The sequence below is a fragment of the Vulpes lagopus genome, chromosome 21 (assembly GCF_018345385.1).
Source record: "Vulpes lagopus strain Blue_001 chromosome 21, ASM1834538v1, whole genome shotgun sequence".
NCBI lineage: Eukaryota > Metazoa > Chordata > Mammalia > Carnivora > Canidae > Vulpes > Vulpes lagopus.
Genome location: NC_054844.1, coordinates 24,767,244 through 24,791,901, shown reverse-complemented (window position 1 = coordinate 24,791,901; position 24,658 = coordinate 24,767,244). Strand labels below are relative to the sequence as shown.

General features: G+C 36.9%; 1 protein-coding gene across 5 annotated transcripts in view; it reads left to right on the top strand.

Moving 5' to 3' along the window:
* The window catches only part of ITPR2 (inositol 1,4,5-trisphosphate receptor type 2), a 471,510-nt gene that overhangs the window by 84,679 nt on the left and 362,173 nt on the right, over positions 1-24,658 (top strand). For all 5 annotated transcript variants that reach the window (XM_041735326.1, XM_041735324.1, XM_041735322.1 and 2 more), the window contains 7 exons: positions 3,417-3,532; positions 4,547-4,633; positions 6,610-6,768; positions 12,373-12,471; positions 12,747-12,830; positions 13,131-13,277; positions 17,315-17,410. In XM_041735326.1, coding sequence (XP_041591260.1) covers positions 3,417-3,532; positions 4,547-4,633; positions 6,610-6,768; positions 12,373-12,471; positions 12,747-12,830; positions 13,131-13,277; positions 17,315-17,410 — 788 coding nt within the window. The remainder of the gene's footprint in view (positions 1-3,416; positions 3,533-4,546; positions 4,634-6,609; positions 6,769-12,372; positions 12,472-12,746; positions 12,831-13,130; positions 13,278-17,314; positions 17,411-24,658) is intronic.

The following is a 24,658-nucleotide window of genomic DNA, read 5'->3' as shown; positions in this document are numbered from 1 at the left end:
TGGCTTTCCCCCAACTACCGCACAGCCCACATGATCTGCCCTATCTCTCAGCAAGCACACTAGCAGGGGGCTTCCTGCTGGTCTCCTCGTCTCTTGTTCACCTCGTCTTTCACACATCTTTAACAGTTTAAAACCCTTTAAGAGTTCAACCTTTTCCAGTGAATAAAGTCATTTCTCCCAATCTAGCACACAGTACTCTACAGACCCGACTTGCTACCCACTCTATTCTCATTTCACAGCCTTGGCAATAGTTTCCCGTACAGTTAGCAGGTCCTTTAGTACTTTCCTTCTCTGCTTTTGTACCCACCATTGGGTCTATCTGGTATGCCACTCCCCTCCATGTATTTGAGCCCCCTTGTCAATGTGCTGAATTAACGTTGGTTCTTTCAGACTTGGCTTGTGTCTTCTCTTTGGGAGGACTGTTCTGACTTCCCCTGGTGAAGTTGGCCACATGAATCTTTGTATCTCATAGTACTTTCTTGAGAGTCCCAGTGTGAAAGTTCCAACACATGGTAGATGCTCATTTCATTCCCTAGACTGTGAACTTTCTGGGGAGAGAACCTAATTCTTTGTACCTAGCAGCGCAACCAGACCAGTAAACATGGTTTGGCTGGATGTTTGGCCTCACTTCACAATAACCTCAGCCACAACAGTTGGGATCATGACACACACAGTCTGCTTGCTAGCTACCCAAAGGTACCACTAATTAGGAGTGCTAGCAGGGTGAGCTAGAATTTAGCAAAAATATTTTTTCCCTTAAAGGACCATTTCCTAATCAACTTAGTTAGGATTCTGAAGTAATGGAAATGGACACATTTTTCTCTTTTCATGCATGGATGAAGTCAGAAGTATAGGCTGCAGATTATGGGGTTCAGTTCCACTTGAATATGGATTTGTGTTTTTGTTATACTAAAACAATGTAGAATTCAGTTGTTGGTCTAATACAGGACAGTCAGAATAGTCTGCTGCATTACACTGGGAGCATTCTTTTGGTGGTAACTGTGAACAGCCTCTATATTGGTGCTTGAAAAAATTTGCATATTCTCTTTGTAGTTACTAATACGTAGGAAATAATTTCTAGGGTTTATAAAATGTGTTGTCAAGGGAAACAGTTTTCAGGCCTAGTTATTTGGTTTTCACACACACGTGCCAAGTAGTGATACCTGTATCATACTATAATTGTGATGGTTTCTCAGCCTACTTTTAGCAGATAGAAGGTGTCTGTTTCCTGCTATGTATAAAATTTTTACTCATCCACATCAGCAACTTTTATTTATTTATTTCTTTTCACATCAGTAACTTTTATTTTTTATTTTTTTAAAATTTATTTATTCATGACAGACACAGAGAGGGAGAGAGAGAGGCAGAGACAAGGCAGAGGGAGAAGCAGGCTCCATGCAGGGAGCCCAACATGGGACTTGATCCCGGGTCTCCAGGATCTGGCCCTGAGCTGAAGGCGGCACTAAACCGCTGAGCCACCTGGGCTGCCCCCACATCAGTAACTTTTAAAACGGAAATTAACAGTTTTCTGTAGCCTGTGTGTAGATGGAGGAAGAGAAGAATCAATAGAATTTGTGTTTGTAATTACAAGCTATAGGAAAAGTCATTATTTCTTGTTTTTAAAAATTCCTTTAAAAATTTACAGTCATATGTCTTGATAATTCATGCCATTAGAAACATAAGAGATATTTGAAAAGAGATCAAGGCCATCATTTAATCTCATAATTATTTTTAATACGGTTTTGTTTATTTATTAGAGAGAGAGCAAGCTTGAGTGGGGGGAGGTGCAGAGGGAGAGGGAGAAGCAGACTCCTCACTGAGCAGGGAGCCAGACAGGGGCTCAATTCCAGGACCCTGAGATCATGATGTGAGCTAAAGACAGATGCTTAACCGACCCAGATCCAGCCACCCAGGCACCCCAATTTTATAATTATTTTTAAAGAGAATATATTGAGTATACATATAATGTAGTCAGGAATGTAGTGAAATTGACTGAATTTTATTATATTGCATTATATTTTAAAGATTTTATTTATTTATTTATTTGGGAGATAGAGCATGAGTGGGGTCAGGGGTCAAGGGGGAAGCAGACTCCCCACTGAGCAGGGGGCCCAATGTGGGGCTCTATCCCAGGACCCTGGAATCATGACCTGAGCTGAAGGCAGATAGAGCCACCCGGATGCCACCTGAATTTTATTTTGTGATACATGTTTAAAAAATGAGAATGGGGTAGCTGGGTGGCTCAGCGGCTTATCGCCGCCTTCAGCCCAGGGCCTGATCCTGGAGACCCGGGATCGAGTCCCATGTCGGGCTCCCTGCATGGAGCCTGCCTCTCTCTCTCTCTCCCTCTCTCTCTCTCTCTCTCTCTCTCTCTCTCTCGTTGTGTGTCTCATGAATAAATAAATAAAATCTTAAAAAAAAGGAGAATGATCCTAATATTAACACATCAACCAAAATAAAGTAAATTTATCATATTAAATTAATACTTTCTTGTGAAAAAAAATGAAGATGTTTGGATTTTCTGCATTACTACTCGTTTGAATATTGGGAGTTGATCTTTATTCTGGATTGTAGTCCATTTCACGAACATACAAAATCATTAGCATATGGAAGGACTAAATAGTCCTTCCTATGCTAAATTTCCAATCTCCTCATTGAAAAGAAAAAATATATTTAGCTTTTGACTTAGAGATATCACTACCTACCCATCTGAATATTTAGTACAGGTATATGGAAACTTGGGGAATGTATGACTGAAATGTGATTTATTTATTTGTTTGTAAAAAGATTTACTTATTTATTTGAGAGAGGAAGAGAGAGAGATAGTTCAAGTGAGCATGAACAGGGAGAAGGTCAGAGGTGGAGGGAGAGAGTGAATCTCAAGCTGAGCATGGAGCCTGATGCAGGTCTTGATCTCAAGATCCCGAGATCATGAACTGAGCTGAAATCAAGAGTCAGACACTCTACCTACTGAGCTACTGAGGCACTCCTGAAATGTAATTGTGATTGATTTTTTCTACTATTTGCATCACTTTGGCTGTCAAAGACATACCATGAATAAATAATTAATTGTGCAGGGTAGGATGGTGAAAGTCACTAATCTCATTCTATTCACTTTCTAAGACCAGGTACCTCATTGTAATTAAGAAGTACCTTATGTGTAATGATTGCGTTCACTTGGTTTTTTAATAAATTACACTAGCTATGATAGCCTCTCAAAAACCTAACCTAATGAAGAAGAAGGTATTTTAACAGTCTAGATAATTATTTGGAAAGGATGTTATGGGGGAGTTTGAGTTGACTGGGAGATAACTTTCTACTCAGGGATTGTAAGATTCCAATGCTAGGCTATAAGGAAAATCTAAGAAATGCTGGTTGCCTTAGTTACAGTGTTTTTGTTTGTTGCTTTGTCATAGACTGCCTCTTTAAGGTGTGCCCTATGAACCGATATTCTGCCCAGAAACAATATTGGAAAGCTAAGCAAGCCAAACAGGGGAATCACACGGAGGCAGCCTTGCTGAAGAAATTACAGGTAAGGGCCAGGCTTCCATTCGTTTGGCTGAGGCTAGCCCAAGAACAGCAATAACAAACCATCTATTTTGTATCTTGGTGATTTCAGTCAATGCACAGAGCTTTAGAGTAGATGCAGCAACCCATTGAAAGTGGAAGGGACTTTGAAGTTATAGGGTGTGACTGCTCATTTCCTGGCATGTAGCTCATACATTCCTGCTGCTAATTTTTAGGGTGTGCCAGACTAATTCAAGATTCACATAAAACTGGAAACAATTCAGAATCTCTGAGGAATAGCAAATCCAGTTATATTTTACTTGGCATAGTACTTAATTTTTTTTCCTGAAAAACTAGAAAAAAAAATTGAAAGTCTGTTGCTTCTGGTCTGGATTGAAATTTGGTAGAACTGAAATTCTGTGTTATTAAAATTCCTGCTACTTTCAGAATTGAAACTTTTGAGTCTTTTGAAATTCACCCACTATATATTTTTTTAAACAGCTCTTTACTTCTTTTTTTTAAATTTTTTATTTATTTATGATAGTCACACACACAGAGAGAGAGAGAGAGAGAGGCAGAGACATAGGCAGAGGGAGAAGCAGGCTCCATGCACCGGGAGCCCGACGTGGGATTTGATCCCGGGTCTCCAGGATCGCGCCCTGGGCCAAAGGCAGGTGCTAAACCTCTGCGCCACCCAGGGATCCCTCACCCACTATATTTATATCGTTTGGTTTATCTAACAATATTCCTTCTGAAACTAATTTTGTAAGACCAAAGAGCCTAGTACTTCTCTGAAACTTTTAACATAAAAGCATCCCAAGATATTTTTGATCACATTTCAGCATCAAATTGACACAATAACCATACTATATTAATCATTTATTTAATTGTTGGTTGCCGTGCCCCCAGCCCCAAGGGTAAAGCAACCAGCCTATTTTGTTCATGGTTATAGTCTTCGTTCATAAAATAACCTTGTTTGTTAATTATTGTATTCTGTTTACTATGTTTCCATGCTGAATATTTGATAATCATTTTACAGCATGCTGCAGAACTGGAACAAAAACAAAATGAATCAGAGAACAAGAAACTGTTGGGAGAAATTGTGAAATACAGCAATGTCATACAAGTAAGTCTATTTACTTTCTCTTAAACAAGGTGAATATTTTATGGGTAATTTACATTTGCATAGGAATGTCACGCTGCATTAAAATTTGGGGATACAATAGTTTGTTCTTTGATGCCAATTATGAATATTTTCAGTTGATGTTCAGCACTGTATTCTGTATGTTTGTGACTAGCCTGATGTCTACACATAAGAAAGTGAGCTTATCTAGATGTATGTGCAAGTTATTACATCAAAAGGAGGAAGATGGGGAAACATAATTTCTAAAGTTCTACAGTAAAATCCTTCTTTAGAATTAATGGGACTACCATGTAACATATGAAGCTTTATTTTTTCATTTTGTAGAGAGAGGAAAGTTTTTATATTGTACTTTTAGATGGAAATCGTCCTTGAGTTGTTATTAAAAGATTTATTGCAACAAGTGTGCACAATGATTTATCTCAGCTGCATTCCTCTTTTTGTGCTTCACTTAGATCTTTCAGCTTTTTACTTGGTTATTTGTTAATATATGCCCCACCCTGTTCCAAAAAGAATGTAAGGCATTTTCAAAACTACATACCACATACGATAAAATAGAAATAAATAAGGCAACTGGGTCAAAGGGAAAAAGGTGGTTAAATGAATAAAGTGAAGTTGGGAGGAAGCGTGTTTATAAAATCCATGTCTCAAAGTCTGGTCAGCTTTGCCTGGACGCCTTTTTATTGCTTACCGTGCTTTAAGGGAAGCATAGTGAGTTATAGCACTCACTTAGGAGGTCCTTAACATAGAACAAAGTCAAAGGTCGAAGCATGAAGTTTCCCAGGAAGACCAGAAAACTATTCCTCCAATGAGCTCTCATAAAGAGGAAACTGTTTGATAGAGTAAATAATAGTCACAGCTTCACAACTTCCTTACAGTAAACACTACAATGAGGTATTTCTTAGACATGTTTTAAAAAAATAATATTGCCTCTTGTTTTGTTATTGGCCAATGATAAAATGCCAGTGCACATGACCATCAGGGCAGCCCTCTCCTGGGACAAGATGAAAGAGAGCCTGGATCTGCAGTAACCCAAATGTAGGACTTAATCTAATAATAGCTGGTATGATACCTGTGGCATGGGTGGGTTGCATGTCTCTTGAGCAATCCTCCATAAATAGAATTTTTCTTAACCAAGTTTTGATTAATATTAAATGCCAACAAGTAGAACTTATGTTTCTTGTCAAGAACCTGATGCGCAAATGTTTGCATAGTCATTTACGGGCTGAGCCATGTGCTCTAACAAGTTAGATTCCAAAGGAGTGAGGTTGGGCCATGAGGGTTTCATTGGTTCATGAGCTAGTTTCTTTCTTATATTGTGGATATTAAAATGACCATTCTGTTTTGACATGGTTGTCATAATAGGAAGGAAAGGTTATTTGTGTTTCAGCGTTTCTACTCAGTAGAATAAGGTCTTGGAAAGGTTTTGTCCATGGTGTCCACAAAGTCTGGGAAATGATACTTCTGTGCTCATCTGACAAAAGAATAGAATCAGTGTCCTCCTGCAGGGATTTTGTGGAATGCAAAGCCTCCCTCTTCACAGAGGAAGAGGTAGGCTGTCATGGCAAGGATAGTTAATGCTACTAAGCATTATTTTAGTTTCCTGGTTATTTTTTGGTATATTCCATTTTTGTGTCTGTGCAAGAATGGAGAAAATGTGATTTGGGGCATTTCCTGGTCTTCTTTGGGAAGCCTGATTTTATCCTATTATTTATCAGTAGATGAAAATTTTCAGAGGTGTCCTCTGGTTTGATTTCTCCATGTGCCCAGTTCATTGTAGGGTAGAGGTGAGAAACTCAAAGAAAGTCAGCTTGGAAAGATGGTGAGAAGTTTGAATAGAGCTCCTTTGTTTAACCTGCACCCCAAGCAGTATTATATGGGTACAAATATACGTATAAACATATACATGTAATTAACAGAGGACATCAAAGAATAAAGGCGGTAATGTCTTTTTCCCACAGCTGCTGCATATAAAAAGCAACAAGTATCTGACTGTCAACAAGAGATTACCTGCTTTGCTGGAGAAGAATGCTATGCGTGTGTCCCTGGATGCTGCAGGAAATGAAGGGTCTTGGTTTTATATTCATCCCTTTTGGAAGCTGAGAAGCGAGGGTGACAATGTATGTAAAAATAAAATTAAGAGAGAAATGGTGTGTTCCTCAAGACAGTAATTCATAATAAGTAAGAAAATCCAGATAGCACAATGAAAGGACATGTAGTTTTCAATCAACACATTTTTATGGTAATCTCTTTAAAAGGCTTAAACTATTTATTAATAGGTTAATTGTGCTTGGGAATCAGAAAAAGACAAATTTCAGGTTAATTAAAAAATCATCTTCCAGTTGGAATTCATGTGAAAGAATTTAAGTAATGTTAACATTGGGCCAGGCTTTTAAAGGAAAGGTAGAGTTTGCTTCCTTTCCTAATCAGAAGGGAGCATGATTGTAAGGAGAAAGCTATGCTTAGGAAATATTGTTTATCCCTTTGATTTAGTAGAGTAACAGTGAATTATGATAATATTTCATATGCTGGCTCTATGGTCAGCTGTATATTGATGTCTAAAGTATGAGGAGCTATATAGATGGGCACTTGCTTGTTGATGACAGCATTTAAGATATGTTTTGGAATACATGTATGTTGTATCGTGTAAATTTTAGTAGTTGCTAAAGTATTTTCTGCTAGCTGATAGAGTAAATAAAAATTATGTGAAATGACTCAATAGGATCAATTGTTGGATATTTTTGTTTGTAATAATGTAGTAAGTAACCATTCCTAGTACATGGGAAATGCTCAATAAATGCCGAATAACTTCCATAAAAAGAATACCTCACAAATATTGGGCCAGGTGATCAAGAAAAATAGTTCAGATTAAAAAAAATTAACATTATAAATTCAAAGCAATATAAAAATATGCTTCTGACAGTTTTCTCAGTACTTTGATTACATTTTAAAGATGTTTTGGATATTTCTTGTGCTAGAAATGTCCTCTTTTATAGTGAATCTATTTTTTCAGCAAAATTTTGAAATACAAATTCAATTCCACAGGATGCAAGCTTCATGGTTTAATTTGGTTAATAAATCCTCCTTAGGTAAGGTTTGGGAGATGCATGGCATGCAGGAACGTAATGCACCTTAAGTCTTCTGTCGGATTCCTTAAAAAGAAAAAGTCCTACTTGTTTATTTTTTGGCATCAAGTGATGTGTGCTGTGAGCATGACATATATGTTAATTTTGGTAGGTAGTTAATTACAATCAACTCTCAATTTTTAGGGACTGATTATGTCCTTTAGGAACAACCTGTGTCTTTTGGTTCCTTTCTAGTAATATTTCCCACAGAGTTGTGTCCCCGCCTATAGGTGGTCAATGAAAATCAAGCTTCAAAACCAGCAAAACCTGAGCTCAAGCTCTGAGGGAATATGAGGAAATGATTGGACAAATTAGGGCCTTTAGATTAGCTGTGGATTTTATTAATTCATTATATTTATTTATTCATTTTGTCTATTCCTTTCCCTGCTCCCAGAGGCCTTTATAGGACCAACTGAGAGTTGAATGTAATGAACTATTTCAAATAATTAGTTGTACTGGGGTGGGGGAAACTTCTGGTCCAAACACTCCATCTTGGTAAAGTGGACAATGTAATTGTTCAGTGCAATATAGAAATCCTCTTCTGTCGATGTGCTTTATAAAGCATGGCTAAAACAACCTTCCACATTGCTTTTTTGCTGGAACAGCTTACTGTTTTTGCTCACCACTATGTAGCTGTTGTATGTGATTGAGGTTGCTGCAAAAACATAAGCATACCCACAGCACTCTCTTTGCCACAGAAATAATTGTATTGTAATGCTCATTTTCTTCCCTAGGAATAGGTAGCATTCTTTAGCAATAGATTTCATTCTAGGATTCGAAAATGTATTTTATTGAAGGCAGTTGGAAATACTGTCACATCATAACAAGTGATTTAATTACCACTGATTTTCTTTAAAAGCATATTAAGCTAGGAAGAGGAAATTGTAAGGTTCAAAGGGTTTTTAAAATTATAGTTTACTATTTAGGAATTAGTATGTTGTGATTCAGATTCTGAGTATTCAATAAGATGTTCGGTGACTGAAATGAAATGTGAAAATGAGACTGATGATAGTTTGGGGAGTAAAATGCTCATAATCTCAAAAATCAGTGGTTTCTACCATTAAAGGATGGTGTTCTATCTTATAGAATTGTCAGTTAGTTCTTGGGGAAAAATAGATTCATGAATGCTTCAACTTTTCAGCTATAAAGAAGCTCTGGCTTGTTGTTGAATAGTTAGAAAGTCCCTTGGGGATAGCAGAGTCCATAAATATTTCATTTTCATTTATTTTCCCATGATTGAATGGTTAATTTTTCATTTTCAGCTTTGATCTAAGAAAATATTAGTTCTTTACCTTAATGGTACATTTTAAAAAGGAGAAAAGCCCAGATAATTCTTTCAGTCAAGAGAAAAATTAAACTCTTAGGGAAAGAGCCTCTTCAAATAGCAAGTAGATTTTGCTATTTTGCAAAACTAGATCTCTTGGAATTCTAGCAAAGGCAGGACTAGATCCCTGGTGTTTTGGTTTTTACTGCAGTGTTCTTTTTACCATGCCAGGTATCACTTCAAAAGAAGGGTAGCTGCCAGTAGCATTATATTGCTCTTTAGTTTCAATAAAATCTCAGCTTAAATTTTTATGGCTGTTGCATAGAATCTACAGAAGTGCTTTTGGAATTGGAATTTTTAAAGGATGCTGTGTACTAGGGTGAGTGTGACATGGCAAAAGATGATGGCACCTTCAAGTTCCTTATTAAATTCACAGCTTCTCAGAAGGCATGAGACCACATCAGTGGGTCAGCCCCATGCTACATTCTTCAGAGTGTACTATCAAATTCCGTATTAACCAGGTTATCTGATTAGGTGTAAATTCCCCAAGAACAGGGACTATTTATCACACTTTTGTATTCTTTTTGGCACCTCTTATTGTTTTGTTTATTTCTTTTGATTAGCATCTTGTCCATTTCATTGCAAGTTTTTTTCACCCTTGTCAAGAACAAAAAACGGAGGACTTGGAAATTAGTGAATTAATGTTAGATTCTCTTTGTGAATACCATTCTTACGAACCCTTGGTATTCAGAACATTTTGGTAATATGGCTGGTCTCTTAAAAATATACAGTATAAAGGGATGCCTGGGTGGCTTAGCGGTTGAGCATCTGCCTTTGGCTGAGGGCGTGATCCCGGAGTTCCTGGATCGAGTCCCGGAGTTCCTGGATCGAGTCCCGCATCAGGCTCCCTGCATGGAGCCTACTTCTCCCTCTGCCTGTGTCTCCGCCTCTCTCTCTGTGTATCTCTTATGAATAAATAAATAAAATCTTAAAAAAAAGAAAAAATTATACAGTATAAGACTTTCTGGGCAGTGTTTTGAAATAAATATAACACATGGTTCAACCCAAAGCTTACAGAAAACTATAGAAAGTTAGTAAGACTTAGATCAGTGGATATAGGTGCAAACAAAAATATTCTTTTAATTGGAAGAACATAGCTAAAATACATAGCTAAAATATATCATTATATTTAGCCCCTTATTGGCTAATATTTATATGATGCAGATGAGAATGACCAATCCAATTGGTAAACCAAATCCAATTGTTCTTTTAGAAATTGGAGGATCAGATGCAGCACTGGCAGGATGTGTATTAAGTCCCAGTATTTGTAGTATGGATGACTACCTAGACTTCTGTCTGGCTCTGAGAATTGGAGCTGCCTTGGTGTCATGTATGATAACAAGTGTGTGTGTTTGTGTTTTGGAAGAGGATGTTGGAAATAGGTTTATGCCATGTTGACTTTTATATGTTTTTGTTGATATTTAATTTTTAAAAATGCCAATTTTGGTTGAAAGAAAATAATATAAAAATGTGTCACTTAATGTCTCTTATCCTTTTTTCCATCTCCCTCTTTTTTGTCCCTGTACCACAGTAAACCTCTGGGCAGATTTCTTATGCATGTACTCTTACTCCCTCCTTTCCTTTTTTACACAAAGAGAGCCTGGCTCTGCCCCCTCACCCTCTCACTTAACGTCGTTTCTTGATGATGTTCCCTTATCTGTACATAGAGCACTTCTGTGATGGCTTTTGTGAGTCACAGTACCAGCACCCGACTGATGATGTAGTTGAAAGGCGGGTGATGAATAGAGACCAGTCCTGTGAGCAGTAGAAGCTACTTCTGCAATCCTAAGAACAACTTCCCTTTGCCTAAGTAGTGAGCTTGACGCTTCTTTATCATCGTTTGTGACAATAGTACTATGTGTAAATGTAGACTCCTTTATATAACCCATAAAAGCTTCATTTCTATTGGAAATATGAAATTATGTTCCAGAAAGTCTTGGTCTAGGTTAAGATCCAGGGAGGAGAAGTTTTGTTTATTCTTATTTTCTGAGTCCTAATTTGTTTTTCAGTTATCTGTCAAACTAATGCACTCTAATAACCCTGAAAGAAATATGCAAAGAGAAGGCATTGGTTTTCATTTCTGAGGTGGTGAGCAATTCTGGATGAGAATTGAGAGTGTAGGTCCTATAGTAATGTCCTTTTAAAAAAATTATTTATTTATTTGAGAGAGAGGGAGTGTGAGGAAGAGCAGAAGGAGATGGACAAGCAAGCTTTGTACTCAGCACGGAGCCTGATGTAGGGCTTAATCCTAGGACTTGAGATCATGACCTGAGCTGATATTAAGACTCAGAGGCTTAACCCACTGAGTCACCCAGGTAGCCCATACAGTAATAAGTCTTCTAATGGAATGTAACAAGAGAAACATTAGTAACTCTAAAATTAAACTGCTCATTATTACCATTACAAAAGCATAACGTCTATTTGAATTATGAATAGAAATTCTTGAAGATAAATTGGACATCGTTAATGATAACATAAACGAGAAAACATCTTAGACTTCTCCAGAGTATTTCTCCCAAAACTAATTAAAAGTTTTTTATATATATTTTATTATTATTTTTTCATTAATTTCTACTCCCCTGAGGTCAAAAGTTACATGCTCTACCAACTGAGCCAGCCAGGCACCTCCTAATTAAAAAAAATTTTTTTTTAAATTTAAAACTAAACACCAAGTTTAAAAAGCAATATTAGTTTTGCATGTTTAAGATAAGAGTGAATCACATGATGGACCAAACAATGAACATATTTCTACTGGGTCATCCTAATTGTATACTTCCTCAATCCAGATGAAATTGGAATGTTTAATATATTTCTGAGATTATGAGAAAGACAAAATTTAATACATTTGTTTTTAATCCCATAGATAATAAAATGTATAATATCTTCTGCTTGCATTTGAAGTAGTTCTAATATTTAGGCAGATTGATTGTGGCAGATGCATTTGCTCTATCTGCTGTGTTAATGACATAAGACCCAGTGTGGAGGGGTAACTATTTATTGATATTTAAAGAGTGATTACTGAAATGGGAGACTAATAAGAAAAGGATCTACACTAGCTTTATGAATCTAGGCTGATGGGCACTGTGGAACATGATTACATGATCATTTATCAGAAAATATTTTACTCAACCAGAAAAAGAATTGAACTAAGATTTGTGTGGAAGACAGATCAAGTGTTAGGTCAATAACAAGACATCCCTGCAGTTATTTTTAGCTTCAAATATAGCACCACAGATTTGTTCAGTGTCTCAGTTGCAACTTATTTCTGGTTCTAGATCGTTGTGGGTGATAAAGTTGTTTTGATGCCTGTGAATGCAGGACAGCCACTACATGCCAGCAACATAGAGCTTCTCGATAATCCAGGGTGTAAAGAGGTAAGTTCAGGAGGAAAGAAAATGAATTTATTTTTATCATGGGAGGAAAAATGTCATATAGCTCCATTCATTGTTTTCATTAATGTAATTATGCTAATTAATATTCCTAAGATCTGTGTAGATAATGATTATGATTTTTGGATGGTATTTGTGTTGGAAGTACATACCTCATTGTCCAGAGTTATCTTTTTTTTTCTCTTTTTACTAGTTGGAGGAATAATTTCTGGTAGAAAATGGCATCACAATTTTGTAACTTAACATTTCTTCATTAATAGGTGAATGCTGTTAATTGCAACACTAGTTGGAAAATAACTTTATTCATGAAATATAGTTCCTATCGAGAGGATGTACTAAAAGGAGTGAGTATGTGCTGCATGGAACATTTGTTAGAAGAATTGAAGGTAGTCTTACTGAAATTCCAGATGCAAAACCTATGTATTTACTAGTATTCATAGTTTAGAAGATGATTATAAACCTTAATAGTCACTATGGGTATTTCATTGAGTTTTCTTCTCTATAGTTTGAAATGTATAAATAATCACTGAAAGCCAAGTAAGTGGGAGAGGGCCCTGAGTATCAAAACGAGGAGACATCTGCTTCTTATGTCTCTTTGTTCAGACTTTTCTTGGAACTACAGTGTTCTTTTCCTGTTTTCCTAGGGTGATGTTGTTAGGTTGTTCCATGCAGAACAAGAGAAGTTTCTGACTTGTGATGAATATGAGAAAAAACAGCACATTTTCCTTCGGACAACCTTGCGTCAATCAGCCACTTCTGCTACCAGTTCTAAAGCGCTCTGGGAAATAGAGGTGTGTAAATATTTTTTGGACTTGAGTAAATACTTATATAAGAAAGAAAAGATTTATCAGGCTGATTAATTTATTGTTATAGGCATCATTTAGGATAAATCCATAAAACAATGATATTTGTGAATGAACTTGTACCTCTTCATTACTATAATCAGTTTGAAATGTTACTACTTCCTTTACCTATCCTCTCTGGAGCATCTCTTTTCCTGTCTCTCTCTCTCTCTCTCTCTCTCTCTCATCTAATAAGAGAATATATAGATGTTCCTTTTAAAAAATTCATTGTGAAATATTGTCAAGACTGATCAGTATGCAGGTGGGACACCTGGGTGGCTCAGTGGTTGGGCTTCTGCCTTTGGTTCAGGGTGTGATCCTGGGGTCCTGGGATCGAGTCCTGCCTCGGACTCCCAGCAGGGAGTCTACTTCTTCCTCTTCCTGTCTCTACCTCTCTCTCTCCGTGTCTCTCATGAATAAATAAACAAAATTAAAAAAAAAAAAGGAATTCATCCATCCTTTAAAAAGTATTTCTTAAGCATTGCCAATATGGTAGAGTAATTTGGAAAATGTAAGATATGAATTTTTCTTTAAGGGATGTTTTTATACAGTGGAAGGGCTAAGATAGACATAATTACCTATGAATAAGCCGGCATTTGATAAGTTACATCCTGATTTAATGGACATCTAGGCCTATAGCAGTGGTTCTCAACCATTTTAAATCCATTACTCCCAAAAAAAAAAAAATAAATCCATTACTCCCCTTTTACAGCATATGTTTTGTGACACTTCCTTTAATATCAAAGTCATAGTAATATTATTTATAGATTTACATGATTGAATATTAATAAAATCCCTATATTTCAATTTAGAAAAAAGGAAACAACGTATAATAAATATCATAAAATAATATGTATTTCAACATGTAAATAGTTACTGTAGAAGGTATGATAGTTTTATCCATCTTGAATGAGTACATTTGGATTTGAAGAAGTGGGAGACCAGGATCAGAAAACATTGTATACAAGTATAGGAAAATGAAAGATCAGTGGTAAATGTGCTCCTTGAATATCCTGCATTAGGGGAAGTAATAACAGAACATGCTTATTTGTACATGATTAAAAAAAAGAAGGAAATAAACATATTGAAATAGGGATAACAGCACAAATTACAGACTATTGAAACAGAAAATGAGGAAGTGTGATGTTTATGCTAATGAGCTGAGCCTTAATTATAATTGTAACATGAAAATAATTCTCTAAGTTTTGACATGGCTTAGAATAGAGAAAATAGTACAAAAAGCATATTTTCTATCTTGAAACCCTCTTACATGTTGGAGACAGTCTCTAGCATTCAGAAGAGATCTTATCCTTCAAGAGGATACGTTTATAGAGAACTGAGAAAGTCTCAGAAAAAACAACCATCACCACAGCTATGTGATATTCTTCCCAGAAGTCTACCTGATAATGTCTCTTACCAGGGTTAAGACTGAAACAAGCAGCTCCCAAATAAATACATAATTAAAATATGTATTTTTCACACCATAGATCTCTTATCATTGTACTCTAAAAAATTAAAGAGATATAGGGATGGCAATAATGTGAGGTATAATTTTAAAGTTTTATTAATGAAATGCAGTAATAAAAAAGTCATATAGTGACTTCCTATACAGTGAGTTCCCTTCATTTCACGTGCTTATGCCTATATGATATTTAAGTCACGTGTTTATGCCTATATGATACCTAAGTCTTTTAAAAGAATTGTGACTCTTCTCGCATATATTTGCTATTAGTTTTCTAGATTTTGCTGTATCATTGCATTGTAATCCTTTCCAACAAAACATGTAGTTGAAAATACTCTAACTGCTATAACCCACCAAGCGATCAAAATGGAGAGAATGAATCGGTTATTTAATAATTCTGAAATAATGCCTCAAATTCATTAAAGCTTCCCTCCCCATAGTGAATTTCTCTTCAATTATCAGCCTTTGACTTGATATGAAGACTTTTTAATATGTGAACATATTACCAATTTATATTTGTGGTAGGCTCCTTTCTGTAGGAGGTTTGAATGAGGTGGGCTGTGCTGCATCAGTCAGGGTGGCCAAGGTGTTTCAAGCAAAGAGGTATTTGGTGTAGGAAATTAGCTCTCAATGTTACTGGAAGGACTGGACAGGCAAAACTAGGATAGGGAACATGGTCTTATCTGGCAATGCTAAAAGTTACTCCTTGAGCCCTCAGGTGTCTTCTGTGCTTTAGGAAGCACCTACACCATCTTGCAGGAGCCTGCACTAGGCAGCTGCCACCCTTTTACTGGAACCAAAGAGGAAGCTTTCTTCTACTTTTCTCTGCTTTCCACCCTAATGGAATGACTTGAGAACCATGCCAGTGAGGCTTCCCACCCCTGTGATACAGAAAGAGGAGCACTTGGAAGGGTGAGGTGGGTCCTGAGTGCCACACACAATGTCCAGCATATGCTCAACTCCCCTGTGACTTGCAGGATATAGAGTATCTTACTTAATGCTGGATCATGCCAATAACATCCTGCCAAAATCACTGTGATGGATGAAAACACCCTTCTTTCTGTTTCTCCTCTTGTCTCCTACAGAGCTGTACTGGCGTTGCTAGACCTACGAGCGTATAGGATAGGAGTTCTTAGTCTGGGGTCTGTGATGAGCTTCAAGCCATTTGTTAACCTCCATCAGTTGTGTACGAAATGTGTTGTGTATGTATGTGAGGCAACCAATAGATTCGAACAGTGTCAAACGTATCTATGCCTTCCCCAAAGGAGTCAGAGTGTAGCCAGTGTGATTAGCAAAAGATTTGTGGAAGAAGTTTGATTTGAGAACTTAGCCTTGTAGGATGCGTAGGTTTTTGGTCACAGGAAGAATTTTTTTTTTAAGACTTCATCCACTTTGAAGTATTTTCATAATTATTCTGTTACTGGAACTATCAGATTAGGGGAAGACCTAGATTCTAGAGTCTAGCAAAAGTATTAGAAATTTATATATAGCAGCACACAGAATCTGAGGCTGGGGCAGAAAGCCAAGCATGATTAGTATTAACAAAAAGAAGATAACTGGTTGGGGGAGAATAATGAAAAGTTCTCCTAGTACTTAATCTTCAAAAAAATCCTATGAATTAAAATCATTTTGTAACATGATGAAACTGGCTTGAAGATGTTCAGTTCCTTGCTGTGATCATCCCATTGTGACTGACAGAGCTGGGACTCAAACACAGTCATCCTCAGACTTTAAAATGTAGGCCTTGCCTCTGCACCAACCCACCTGGCATAACCTGCTGCTTCAGAGCATTTTCTTTTATTCTCAGTGAGCCTAGTGGCTCAGCATCTAGGGCAAGGCCAAATCCAAGAATGGGTATCAAAAACATGGTATTAGTAACAAAGCACATGTGGAAAATTAAGTTAGTTGAGAGCCCCAGGCCTTGGCATATGTGATTCTCTCTGCCTGGAATGCTATCTTCCCATCTCTCTATGTGAGTATTCATTCTATTCCTGCAGGTTTCAGCTCACATGTCATCTTGGAGTGGCCTGTGCTAATCACCACATCTAAAGAAGCCTTCCCTAGTTACCCAGTCATGCGCTCTGTTTATATCCTCCTGGCACTTGCCAAATCTCATTTATTGAAAGCTCCAGTCTTACTCATTGCTGTGATCCTATTGCCTCAGAGTCCCTAGTGTATAATAAGCTTTTACTACGATTTGTTGAATGAATATTTGAGTAACAAATGGAGGAGAACCCCTCAGTATTTCCAGTTTCAGCCTGGGAAACCTGTCTTTTGGAGTAAGACTGTATTTACACACTTAAGGCATGAGCATCACGCGTGCACACAGTGGGTTAACTGTTATGTCTCTTGCTAATTTGTGGGAAATTTTGTTTTTCTGCCATGTTGTCCTTTCATGAAAACATATATTGGATTTGGCAAGTTAACGTTAACAGGCGAGCACTTTGTGTAAACTGTTGGCACCTTCTTGCCAGTAACATGACGATATTTTGTGCTTTATTATTGTTGCTCTTTTTGTCTGTAGGTAGTTCATCATGACCCATGCCGCGGGGGTGCTGGACAATGGAACAGTTTGTTCAGATTTAAACACCTTGCAACTGGGAACTATTTAGCTGCAGAGGTAAGACTCATGGATATAGTGCTATTAAATCTCTGACTCTGAAATAGTGAAATAAGCAGTTAGGTTCTCCGAAAGATGCTATATTTGTAGGAATGGTGATTATACTAAATTTGATTATTGCCTATTATGATCTGGATTGGCATATCAATTATTCTTAAGATGTGAATATTAATTGAAGCCTTTCAATAATTTTTGTCTTAAACATTAAAACAGCAAGTGGCACCTAGGTGGCTCAGTCAGTTAAGCGTCTGACTTGTGATTTTGGCTCAAGTCATGATCTCATGGGTTGTGAGATTGAGCTCCACACTGGGCTCTGTGCTCAGTGAGGAGTATACTTGAGATTTTCTCTCTCCCTCTGCCCCGTCCCCTAACATGTTCACTCGCATGCACGTGTGTGCTCTCTCTCTCTCCCTCTAAAATAAATAAATATACCTTTAAAAAATTAAAACAACAATAACAGAACACTGGTGGTTGGTTTACTTTAAAGTCGAGTGCAGTAGAGTATCTGATTTGCATATGGATGCGATTCATCCTAAACTTTTTTATTTAGCTTCGCCCTTTCAGAATGTATGCATCGGAGAAATGACCAACTCATTGTTGGTATCGTAGAGCCTTGATAGTTTCAGGTCATCTTCACTGAGACTAGTCTCACTAGTGGGTGGCTTTTATCGTTCAAAACATTGGAGAAGAAAGGTGTTTATTCCTAAGACACTGAACTGTCCTAAAACTGTTAATAAAAATGGTAAAAACAAATAAAATCTTTTCTTTTTATGTCAAAGCATGTTGACAATTGGTAGATTTGAAGGGTGGATAGAAGTAACCGCATAGAAGTTTTAGAAATGACTTAAAGTTTGGTTATCTAATGTAAAAATAATTTTGAAAATATTTGTTTTTTAGATGAAAAAAAAGTCCATTCATTCTACTCTCTTCAACTCTATTTTTCAACTTAGGGCTTTTTCTGGGATTCAAAACCAGAATTTGGCCTTAGAATTTTTAGTATTACTTATCTCACTTTTGGCTTTGGATGTGAGGGAGGATAAGGAAATGAGGATGCAGAAGTGATGAGAAAAAGGTGTGGGAAACAGGAAGTTTCTGTAAACATGCTGATCCCTGTCTCAACCAGCACTCAACACCATTACCCTCTGCATCCTATTAATCTGTGACAGTTGTCCTCATAGTACTTTCCACTATTTGACTTACTGTACATTTTTTTTCCTTGACATTCTCTTTCAGAATGTATGCTCTCTGAAGGCAAGGATTCTTTTGGTTTTTGTTTATTTTTGGATCACCACTCTGTTCACAGTGGGTGGTGTCCCACATCTAGGGTGGTGCCTGGGACTTAGAAAGCATTTGATGAATGTCTTTTGAATGAATGAATGAATATAAAAAAGCTCTTTAGGATTCTGTAAGCTTAGAAGATAGGAAGAAGATTTTGTGATTTGTATCCGAGTGGCATTTGGAGTCATGTTTGGGCATATTAATCTCTCTAAAATCCAATTTCTTCTTCTGGAAAATGGGAATAATCACAACATTTATATACTAACAATATTAAGAGAATTAAGTGAGGTAAAGTGCTTGGCATAGTGTGGTAAACATCCAGTAAGTGATGCTGGCATGGTTAAATTTATTATGAGAAATAGAGATTACTCTTACTTTTATAAATATCTGACTTATTATTTATGAATCTCTTCAAATAAATGAAATGTAGCTTTGCAATTTATGGGCTGTTTGCACCATGAATGTTTTGAAGTAACTTTTTTGAAAAGTAACACTTTGACACTACAAAATTAAGCTCTAAGGTAGAGAATCTAATCTAAAATAAGAATTAGAAAAGCCTATTAGATGTCTTATAAGAGATTAAAAATTAACATCAAAATTATCTTGGATCTTATATTAGTGACTCTTAATTTACTTCAATCAATGACTGTTTTTACTACTGACATTCTATAGACAACTGACATGATTAATTGGTTAATTTCTGCAATTAAAACTTGTATCATTGATACATTCAAATAACTAGATTAAGAATTAAACTGTTAATTAACTTTGATGATTAACTTTGATGAAGATCCAAGACCTTGATACATAAAAGAATTTATTTAAAGTTGAGACATAGAAATCAGTTCATTCCTTGAAAAGATTTTTAAAAGACTATTCTGTCTTTAGAGAATATGACTTTAAATGTCAGATGCTATTTTGTCCATTAAAGAGTCTGGTATACTTGTAGGATCTTTTCTTTGACCTTTAATACTTGAGATAACATCTTTTTTTATGGCAAGGTGAGAGAAGGAGAATTAAGTATTAAATACATCTCTGAAAATTGAAAGCTAGGAACTTATTTTCTACTGATTTTAACTCATAAAATAGAATGGGTGCTTCTGTGTACTATTTTATCAGCACAAGAGAAATCTTAGCTTCAGAATAGTGGCATCCATAGGTTAGAGTTTTATATTTCATTTGTCAGCTAAGGTCAGGTAAGGTCCTGGTACAGTCACATCTCACAATGCTTGTCCTACTGATGTGAAAGTGTCTATAAATGTGGCAAAATCACAGTTATTATAGTCCTTGTCACTTGATAAAAAAATTGATTTCTAGTTCCAGTACCGCAACAGGTCGCAATTAGCCTCTGATGGCAGTTAAAAAAACAATGTTTATCCTTTTCTTATTTTGCTTTTTAAAAAATGCCTGGGTCTTTAATTTCAAATCATTCCCAACATTTGGATTTGTAACTTCCTAGCCTTATTCATTTTCTTATATTATATCCTTATTCATAGGAGAGAAAAGGTCCTTGACTTTTATTTAAGCTTTTAGTTTTATCTTTAATATCTAGATACTTCTTAAAAAATAAAATACATCATAGGATGTTGAAAATACAAGAGTTGGGAATAATTATTTTTGGAATTCATAGCAGCAACAGACATCCTCTTTAAGATTTCATACCATCTTTCATATGTGCTTTTTAGGTGACTGATAAATTCACAATGTGGTAGGGAATGCTATAGATAGAGAAGGAAGCAGAGGAGTGAGTTTCTGCCCTCAAAGAACTTGCCTCTTAGGGCAGCCCTGGTGGCTCAGTGGTTTAGCGCTGCCTTCAGCCCAGGGTGTGATCCTGGAGGTCTGGGATCGAGTCCTGAGTCAGGCTCCCTGCATGGAGCCTGCTTCTCCCTCTGCCTATGCCTCTGCATCTCTCTGTGTCTTTCATGAGTAAATAAAATCTTAAAAAAAAAAAAAAAAAGAATTGACCTCCTAGTTTGGAAGACAGTATACTATAAGTGGCCACAGGATGGTCAGGAGACAGGATCATGTCAGGCTGATTATGTGTGCAGGTGGAGGTAGGTCAGCATGAAATTATCCAAAGAAGGCTCTTGCTTGGAGTGAACTTTTTTCTGGTTTTCCAAGAAAGTAACAGATACAGGTTGGTAGAGAAACAAAAGGACAATCATTGTAGAAGTTGCCAAGGAGACACAGGGTTGTGGAATGTCCAAATCGTATGTGGACAATGAAAAGAGGGAGGCCTGATTCAAGGAAAGGAGTTCTATAAGAAATTATTGAGGGATTCCTTTGCTTGAAGATTTTGATTGGAAGGTTTGAATTTGATCTAATTAGTAATGGGAATAAATTTGAAGTAGTTAGCTTAGAGGCTGTGGCTGGCCAGCTATACGTAAACATTTGGTAGACACAGTGATGTCACTAAAAAATCTAGTTTCTGCCCTAAAAGAGCTCTCAGTACAGTGTGATACATGTATTATAGCAATAGGAATAGTGGTGTGCTTATGGGGAAACACTAATGTGCCAGAGAGGTTTAAGGAATGGCGAGGAGGCCCGAGGAGGAGCTGCTTGGTGGATGAGTAAGGCAGGTGGGGAAGTGAGAGAAAGCATGTTCAGGCAGTGAGAATAGCTTTTGCACAGGCAAGGAGGTGTGTGGTATTGTACAGACTAGTTTTTTTTTTTTTTAAGATTGATTTATTTATTTGACAGAGAGAGTGTGAGAGAACACAAGCAGGGGGAGTGGCAAAGGGAGGTGGAGAAGCAGGTTCCCCACTGAGCAGGGAGCCCGATTCCAGGCTTAATCCCAGGACCCTGGGATCATGACCTGAGCTGAAGGCAGACATTTAACTGACCGAGCCACCCAGGCGCCCCGGTACAAACTAGTTTTGTATGGATAATACATATGTGTATCACACAGAGGATATGTGTGAGTTTGGAAGTGGTGCTAGAAGGTGGGAGGGGAGTGGTACGACCAGAGATGTAGGGCAGCTGATTTTTTTCAGGCCATATATATTAAGCTAAGGAGAATTGGTTTTATTTTTAAAGAGCAGTGTTCTAAATAAATTTATGTTTAGAGATGACCACTCTGGAGTTGCAATGGCTAATGCAGTAGTCACTAGCCACATTTTCGTTATTTAAATTAAAATAAATACTTTTGAAGAGTCAGTTTGTCAGTTACACTAGTCACATTTCAAGTGTCTCAATAACTACATGGTCCTGTATAGCACACATTATAGAACATTTCCATCATCACAAGGAAAGATCCAGTGGGCAGAGCTGCTCTGGAGCCTTTGTAAAAGCAACTGGAAGGGATCACCTTAGAGATAGGGAGCCCAGGTAGGTGACAAAAGTCTAATATCTCTAGAATATTTTGAGGATTTGAACCAAGGGAGTGGCATTGGTAATGGCAAGAAGGGGGAGTAGAGAAGACATTTTTAGGACATGGAAACAATGGAGTTGTAATCCATAAATGTTAAAGGTTAAGGAGTTGGAAGATTCTGGCTTTGGAGAACTGGTGATGTCATTCTCCAATTTAGAGAAAATGGGAAGAGGTGCAGCATTGATGGGGAACTAATCCATTCAGTTTTGAGTATGTCTAATTGGAGGTGCTGTAGAATGTCCAGGTGAAAACGCCTGATAGGTACAGGATTCACATCTTCTAGAAGTTTGGGGATTGTCTGGCTGGTCAGCATCAGCATGGCTGACATCACCAGGCAGTACAAAAAGAGTGAGAAGATGTTTGAAGGTGGAGCTGTGGGGAACATCATCTTTTAAGGGTGGACAACAGACGGGGAGCCTGAGAAGTTAGAAAAGCAACTGGAAAATCCAAAGGGCTGAATCACAAATGTCAAGCAAGGGAGGATAGAGTTTCAAAAAGGAGAGTGCTACCGAAAAGGTCAGGAACAAAATGTATTTACAGCATTTGGCAAGAACACAGTCATTTGTGATTGAGAGCATATTAGTGGAAGCCAGAATCCAGGGGGTGGAGGAATGATGAGGAAGCCAGGAAGCGGAAGTAGGGGTGGACTGACTTTTCATATCAGGGCTATGAAGGAGGAGGAACATTAATTAAAAAAAAAAAGTTATACAAGATAGGTTTTTATTTTTTATTATTTTTATTTTTATTTTATTTTTTCAAGATAGGTTTTTCAAGGTATATTTAAAAAAAAATAAACTGAGAACAGAGCTGTTTTTTCATTAGAGGAAGTTCCTGGCAATGTGTCACTCTTTTCCCTCAGCCTTTCCATTCTCAATACACATATTGATAATTTGAAATATTACTTTCATGTGCTTGAGGCATTTCTGGTAAATTGGATTATTCCAATTTCTTGAATTGCCTTTGAATATATGGTGTTTCTATTGGCCAGTGTGGCAAAGAAAGCTAGTGTGGTAGGGAAAAAAATCTCATATATACTGCTCACAATCTGTCTGACTTAAAGCAAATATTTAACCTTTCTGAATCTCTGTTCCCTTGTGTGTAAAAAAGATGATAATATATATTACATGGGATTATTTTAGAATTAAGATACGGAGTGTTCAGCATCTTGCACATAAAATATATCCAGTAACTATTAAGTCCCTTCACTTCCATTGAGAAGGGAACAGAAAATGTGGAGTAGTGTTGTTTATTATTACCATCACTACTCCTACTATTATTATGATTATAATTTTTATTTAGCGCTGATATTTCTTATTTATTTATAAAAATTTATTTATTTTTTTTAGCACTGATATTTCTTTATAAGCTAGGTAACTGAAGCTGTGTTTTTTTTTTGGGGGGGACTTAAGGGTTCACCACTGGGTACATGGAATAGTGTCTAATATTTAATCTATATTCAGTAAATACTACATAATCTAATGGATGAATCAGAGAAAGAAAGACTGAGGCAAAAGACTCCAGTCATTTCACTTTACAGAAAAAAGAAGCCCAGGTTCAGAGAGGTGATTTACTTTGTCCTAAGTTCAAAACAAGATAATGATAGTCTTTGGGTTCTATGCTAGATTTGTGGGGCTTCATCTATATCATTGGTTCTCAGCCTAGGGTGATCCAGTTGGCCAGGGGAGACTTGACAATGTCTGGAGACATTTTTATTGTCAGACGGGGGAGAGGGAGCTACTGGCATCTAGTGGGTGGAGGCTAGGGATGCAGCTAAACATCCATGCACAGGGCAGCCACTACAACAAAGGATGGTCTGGTTCCAAATGCCAGTAAGGCCAGCCTATGTTGAGAAACCCTAACCTATGTTACACAGTCATTTGTCAACTGCCTATTAGGTAGAAGCACTATTTTGAAACAAACAAAGGTGATTAACACTTGGTCCTTATCCTTTGGGAGTTTGCAGTGTAGAGGAGAATATTAATCCAGTCACTGAGACATCTCCTTTGCAATTACTTTCAGCATACACCTACATCTGAGATAACTGATTTTGTGTAATGTTTAAATTATTAACATCTATCGATGACCACAGTAAATCTAACAGTGAGTTTAAAGGGCTGCAATCTTAAATATAAGCACAAATGAGAAAAAAAAAGCCCCTCACAATTTTACTTATACATGCACCTCCTAAACCTGATATTCTATTTTAACCAGTACTTAGAGGGTGGTTAAGTTTTTCAGAAAAAATATAATGAGGCTATTGCTTGTGTAGAAATGAAGGGGACACTATCCAAAGGAAATTAGACCATTTTATTCGCGGAAGCTTCTATAGTCTAATTATAGAGACAAAACACATAAACTGCCAGCTATTTAAGAATAGCACTATAAATATAGTGCTATTTTGTTTTAGGGAATTCAAAATTTATTTTTGAGAATCACACAATGCTAGAAGCTCATCGACAAAACGTGGAACAAAGTATTTAATTGTGAATTAGAGAATGAAGCCATTTGTGGCTTTGTCAGATAATGCATTACAGTACATTTACAGTACCGTATTGTTAGGCTGCCTTCCTGTGATGTCAGTTTCTGTGGTCCATACAAAA